This window comes from Lactuca sativa, chromosome 4 (genome assembly GCF_002870075.4).
Source record: "Lactuca sativa cultivar Salinas chromosome 4, Lsat_Salinas_v11, whole genome shotgun sequence".
NCBI lineage: Eukaryota > Viridiplantae > Streptophyta > Magnoliopsida > Asterales > Asteraceae > Lactuca > Lactuca sativa.
Genome location: NC_056626.2, coordinates 264,015,786 through 264,022,080, shown reverse-complemented (window position 1 = coordinate 264,022,080; position 6,295 = coordinate 264,015,786). Strand labels below are relative to the sequence as shown.

The following is a 6,295-nucleotide window of genomic DNA, read 5'->3' as shown; positions in this document are numbered from 1 at the left end:
TAAATATTTTTATTTATTTTTATTTTTTTTACTATGTCGTTTTTTTTTTTACCTTTTTTTTTGCTTTCGTTTATTTTTTCTTTTTGTTTTTTTTAATAACTAATATATTTTTTTATAAAACATATAATTTTAAAAACAAAAAAAAAAAAGACATAATATTTAAAATCTAAAATTCCGATTACAACTAAAAAAACATAATTTTAAACCTAAATTAATAACTAAAATATCATTCAAATTACTATTAAAACCACACCAATGCTAATTAACCCAAATATTTTTTCCTAATTTGTTCCTTCATCGCTTGTAGCACCGCTAGATCAGCAGACGCTAAACCCTCCTCGCTTGTCCGAAGAATTGACAACTGATGTGTCATTAGTTCCCTCTCCTTTTGCTCCTGCTTTTCCCGTGCTTGCCTTTCCAGGAACTCCAAATGACGACATTTCAAATCATTTTTTTTATTAATAAATTGTGTTCGTCGAATTTGGCTCTCATTTCCGCCGCATCTTTTGCTCTCGTCTCCACCTCCTCCGCATGCCTTGCAGCGCGCCTCGCTTTGTCGCATCCTGGCGGTCGTCGTGGTGGGGATATCTCTTGGATATCATTCGGGATCTCATCGTCATCGGCGTTTAGGTCGATGTTAGTCCGTGCGTCCGACACGTCGATCGAGCTAGAATTGCGAGACCTTTTGGATTAAACCTCCGACGATGCAGGCGTTTTATTCCACTTTGGATCCGCTCGCAACAATTCCCATGATTTTTCAAAGTTGAAAACATGACCCATTTCGACCCGATATTGTTCCTTAGCCGATTTGAACAAATCGAAGTCGTTGGTTCCGCTTTGTTGTTGCGCCTCAAGCCGGTTGTAAATACTGTTGAATTTGCTGCACCGCTTAGTTATCATACCCCATTTGCTGCTCAACATGTCGTTGTTGCGATACAGATTTTTCTTTAAAATAGCGTGAAACTTGTCGAGCACCGCTCCCAAATAAGCTCCTTTTTTCATTCCATTTCCGCGAAGTTCGTTTTTTGAAATAGCACACCAAGCTGCCGTCAAAGCGTATTCCTCCTCCGGTGTCCACCATTGTGGAACGTCTGCATTTTCAGATTCCACCGCTATTGATTTCCCTTTTGATTTTTCTTTCCCTTTCCCTTTCTTACTACTTCCCGCTTCCACTTGAACTGATGGTTGTGTTGTAGGCGACGGTTGATTGGTTGTTTGTTGCATCGAACCAAAACTAGAGAAAAGATTTTGTTGTAAATTTGGGTTTTGACCAGATTGATTTTTTTGAACGTAAGGTAAGTTGGGAAATTGCAGTGGCGATGAAGCGGGATTGAAAGCGGCACCTTGGTATGGTATTTGTGGTGAACCTTGAGACGACAAAAGATTGAAATAATTTTCATACACCGCAAATCCGAGAGGCGAGGTTGCGTGTGGGTTTGATGATGGAGGGGGGTGTTTGGGTTTTGCTCCATTTTTTATTAACAAAGTGTAGAAAATATAGAGAGGATTTTAAAAAGATATGTAAAGTTTAAATTAGAAAGAGTATATGTATATATATAGGTAAAAAGATAAAAAAAGTTTTTTTTTAATTGAATTTCGACCGTTTTCAAACGGTAAAATAATGCGCGTTTCAATTCGTCATGACGCCCACGAGAACTGCTCGACGAAATGCAACGAGATGGGGGGGGTGTTCCCCCCATCATAACGGCGTCGTCGGCTACCACGTCACCGCGTTGATTCCCGTTTCTGGCCTATACCGACTACTCTAAACAAATACCCCTTAAAAAAACAGATATGAAACAAAACGGTGGGAGATGTATGGGTAGAAGACGGCGTCGTTTGATCCATTCATATTCAATTATGTAGAATGGGATGACATCAGGATAGATATACATATCAATTATCGCACATGTTCTGTGAATTCGTGAGAAAAGAACATAACTCATTCAATTTATGTTGTTGATTTGATTTGGAATCATTTCATTAATATAAAAGGTTTGAAATCAGGGGAAAAAGGTTTTAGGAATAGATAAATCTATATACGATTTCTCGTTTGGCAACCATAAAGTATATGGATATGGGTTAACTTTGTGTTTTGAAAATCTTGTTATCATCATCATCGTTTTTTTAAGCAGATAACTTTAAAGAAACAATGTAGCTTTTAGATTTTAGAGTTTTAAAATAAACCATTAGATTGAGACAATTAAACGCATGCTCTGATACCACATATTGAGTTTATAGGCACAATCAGGATCAATTTCATAATGTCATACATACATGATGAAAACTAAAATCAAGAAGTTATACTAACTTGATAATGTCATATTTGACGAGGATGATGCAGAAGATTATTCCTTCCCTTTACATAATGGTGCCTTGTTGATTTTCTGATGGATAGATAGAATGCACGATCATGGTGTTATATAAGGAGTAGGAGCATAACTTAAAGGCTCTTCATTTTCCTCCTGATCGTTCATATTTTAAATTCTTTATTTGCACCTTATGGAAAAGAGATTGGAACCACACAATTATAGCCCCTTAAATTATGGACTGTTGCCATATCCATCATACTACAAACATTGAAGCCCAGGGACCTGATATGTCATTATGGCAAATATTGTGGTATAGAAGTTAAATATACCTAACCTGTACCAAATCTTACAAAATAGTCCTAAGGCCATAATAATGTGTTATTTTCCAGCAATTGGAATCAAGCTTACAAGCTACATTTGTCAACTGAACTTGAAGGTACTCAAAACAACTTTTACATTTAGTACTTGAGGAAGTTGATGGGAGAAGTTCCCGATGTGATTCCACTTTCAGATTTAAGAGTCGATGAAAACAAAAAGGTTGATCTAAGAACCTGAAACGACTATTGACCGAAAGACAAAGAAATTATGACGTAAGATGTTCAAATTAGTGCTAGTACAATGGAAACATACGGCGTGTCTAAACCTCTACTAGGAGATAGAAAGCAACATGTAGAGTTGTAATCAACATTTTTTTGTTGCTATATGATTTATGGATGGAATCATTATAAGGGGGGGGGGGGAGGGATAATTGTAACACCCATGTTTCTCACCGTGCATTAATAAAATATGTAATTGACGTCGGCCAACAACTGTAATCTTTTTCTGAATAAATGAAAGAAACTTGTTTGAATATATGTGATTTTTGTGTATATATTATGCATCTATAATATTAGGTAAAAATCTAAAAAAACTGGACTAAAATAAGAATAAAAAATAAATTATTGTTTAGGACAAATAATCTAAAAGGAAATTATTGTAGTCTTGATGGTGATTCCGCACATAAAAAGAACGCCTAAATATGAAATTATATGAAGAAGTTATGATCCTTTGAATTTTCACATTCAACTCGATACAACAAAGTGTTCGTAAAAAAGTGAGTTTTAGATAGGTTGCTTATTAGCCTAAGTAATCTAAACAAAAGTTGTAGTAATTTCGAAAACGTGAATTCGTGCATAAGGAGAACGTCCCAATCTAACTTCATATGAGGAAGTTATGATTTTTCAAAGTTTAGGTATAACCATGTTATCACATATATCGAAATTGAGATTGGTTGATTTTTCTCCGAGACAATCTAAACGAGAGTTGGAGATCTCATGATTAGGAGTCCATCCATATAAAGACAGTCAAGATTGGAGTGTGTATGAAGAAGTTATGAATTCTACATGGTCCTTTTTAGTGTTATCTTTGTAGACTGTAAAATTCAAAATTGAGCAAGAATTAGCCGACACAATGAAAGTTTTAGAACTCGAAAATACCTATGCATGGATATAACGAATGTCGAAAATGTAGCTCATATAAGCAAAATATGAACTTTTGAATTTTAACTCGTCCCTACCACCTTGCGACATAGCACCTATCAACAGCTGCCATGTGTTCCTTTTTCTGTAGGTTGAGTGTACCGACCAAGAGAGGTTGCAGTACACGCAAGTGTGGGGCACGACACGCACATCCAAAACTCAGCCTATGAATACAACATTCAACTATCATTCCTGCTCACACCATTTCAGAACCATTCCTATTAAAATAATTCAATCTTTGGTTTAAAATTACATTAGGTTTTAGGGTATTTAGGTGGGTTCTGAAGCATCTGAAAGCCCAACAATTAGAAGCTCTCGGGTTAGAGTTCTATTAGTACAAATTCCGTTTTTTTTAGAAATCTATGTATGTTAAGCTAAACTTATATTGTTTTAGAGGTAACTTATATTTATATTCAAGAGAGATATGAAATCATCTCCTCTATGATAACAACCCGGATAAAGGATGGTGAACCCATCACGGGCCACATGCAGAAAATGAATAGGTATGTGGACCGTTTGTTGAAGCTAAATGTGAACTTTCCTGAGGAGTTAGCAATAGACATCATTTTGCACTCCTTACCTTCATGTTATGATCAATTCCATATGATATACCACATGAACGAGGAGGAAGTTACACTTAGCAAACTTCAAGGACTTTTGAAGACCATGAAAAGTGGTCTTAAAGGTAAGTTGGTTGTTACCACTTCTACTCCTACTGCGGCCCCTGTCTTGGCAATCAGGCAAGGCAAAGGAAAGAAGAGGAAGAGCCCTTCGCAGGGCGCCAAGGGGAAGACCCTTGATGGCTCCTCTTCAAGTGGAACCAAGAAAGGTTTCGTCACTCCTTCTGTTAACCCTATAGAGGCAGAATGCTTCTATTTCCATGAAAAGTCGCACTGGAAGCGAAACTGCCCAAAGTACTAGCAAGATGTGAAGGATGGGAAAGTGAAACCCAACCTTGCAGGTACATACACTATCTTGTCTAATAATTCACCCCATTCTAATTCCTGGGTCCTTGATACAGGATGTGGTATTCACATACGTACTGATTTGCAGGGACTAAGAAGAAGTGAGAATGTGGAGCATGGGAAGGTAAACTTGATCATGGGGAATAGGAAAGCTTCACCTGTCACCAAGATTGGAGTTTATTCTTTGTTGTTAAGTAGTAGATTAGTATTAGATTTGAATAAATGTTGTTACTTGTCTGAAATGGCGGAAAATATTATTTCCTTTCATGGTTTTTACAAACAAGGTTTTACATTTTCATTTGATAATGATAGTGGTGGTATTAATGTTTTCTTGAATAATGTTTTTTATTTTAAATCATTACCTTGTGATGGTGTATATGAAACTGTGTCGGTTGTTGATAACCTAGGAAATAATGCATTGTGTATTGATTCTTCCACTAGCTTGGATAAAGCATCTTTATGGAATTGTCGTCTTGGACATGTAAGCAAGAAACGCATAGGCCACCTCCAAAAGGATGGAGTATTGGATTCATTTGACCTAAACTCAGATGATAGTTATGAATCTTGTTTGCTTCAGAAAATGACAAAGTCACCTTTCACTGGTACTTGTGCTAGGGGTGAGGGTTTGTTGGACTTCATACTCATTGATGCATGTGGACCCTTCAGAACCGCCACAAGAGATGCTAACCATTTCTATGTTACTTTTACTGATGATTTTAGTAGATATGGATATGTCTACTTAATCAAGCATAATTCAGAGACCTTTGAAAGATTCAAAGAGTTCAAGCAGGAAGTGGAGAATCAGTTGGGCAGGAACATTAACATGCTTCGATCCGATCGAGGTGGTGAGTATCTTAGTACAGAGTTCCTTGAATATCTTAAGGAACGTGGGATTATCTCACAATTGACACCTCCCAGGACACCACAACTTAATGGTATGGCTGAGAGGCGCAATCGATCTTTGTTGGATATGGTTCGTTCCATGATGTGTCGAGCTTCGCTACCAATCTCATTTTAGGGGTATGCCTTAGAGACTGCCGCCCATATCCTTAATCTAGTTCCTACAAATAAGGTGGCCAAAACACCTCATGAGACATGGACCGGAAAAGTTCCCAATCTGGACTACATCAAGATTTGGGGTTGCGAGGATTTTGTGAGGCGCGAGTCTCACGATAAGCTCGAACCTCGTAGCGAAAGGTGTATTTTCATCGGCTACCCAAAGAGATCCTTTGGTTACCAGTAGCACCTGGTTCTTGGTATGTTTTTTCATTTAAGAGTTTTGCATTTTTGGCCTTGGACTCGGCGAGTAGAAGGACCAACTCGCCGAGTAGAAGCGGAATGGGACTTGGGATTTAAGTATTGGACTCGTCGAGTCGGGTCCCGGACTCGACGAGTAGGCTTTGACTAGACAAAAACCCTAATCTGAGGGTTTATTCCCTATTTAATCATCTCTTTCAGCCACCACTCGTCCCTATTGCTCCCAGAAACCCTCCATAGCAAA

The 6,295-nt window shown here is 37.6% G+C and overlaps 1 protein-coding gene across 1 annotated transcript; it reads right to left on the bottom strand.

The window, feature by feature from the left end:
• Nucleotides 1–690: 690 nt before the first annotated feature.
• LOC128133618 (uncharacterized) lies at nucleotides 691–1,224 on the bottom strand. The gene has a single exon (XM_052771127.1). It carries the CDS (start codon nucleotides 1,222–1,224, stop codon nucleotides 691–693), a length of 534 nt encoding a protein of 177 aa, XP_052627087.1.
• Nucleotides 1,225–6,295: the final 5,071 nt, after the last annotated feature.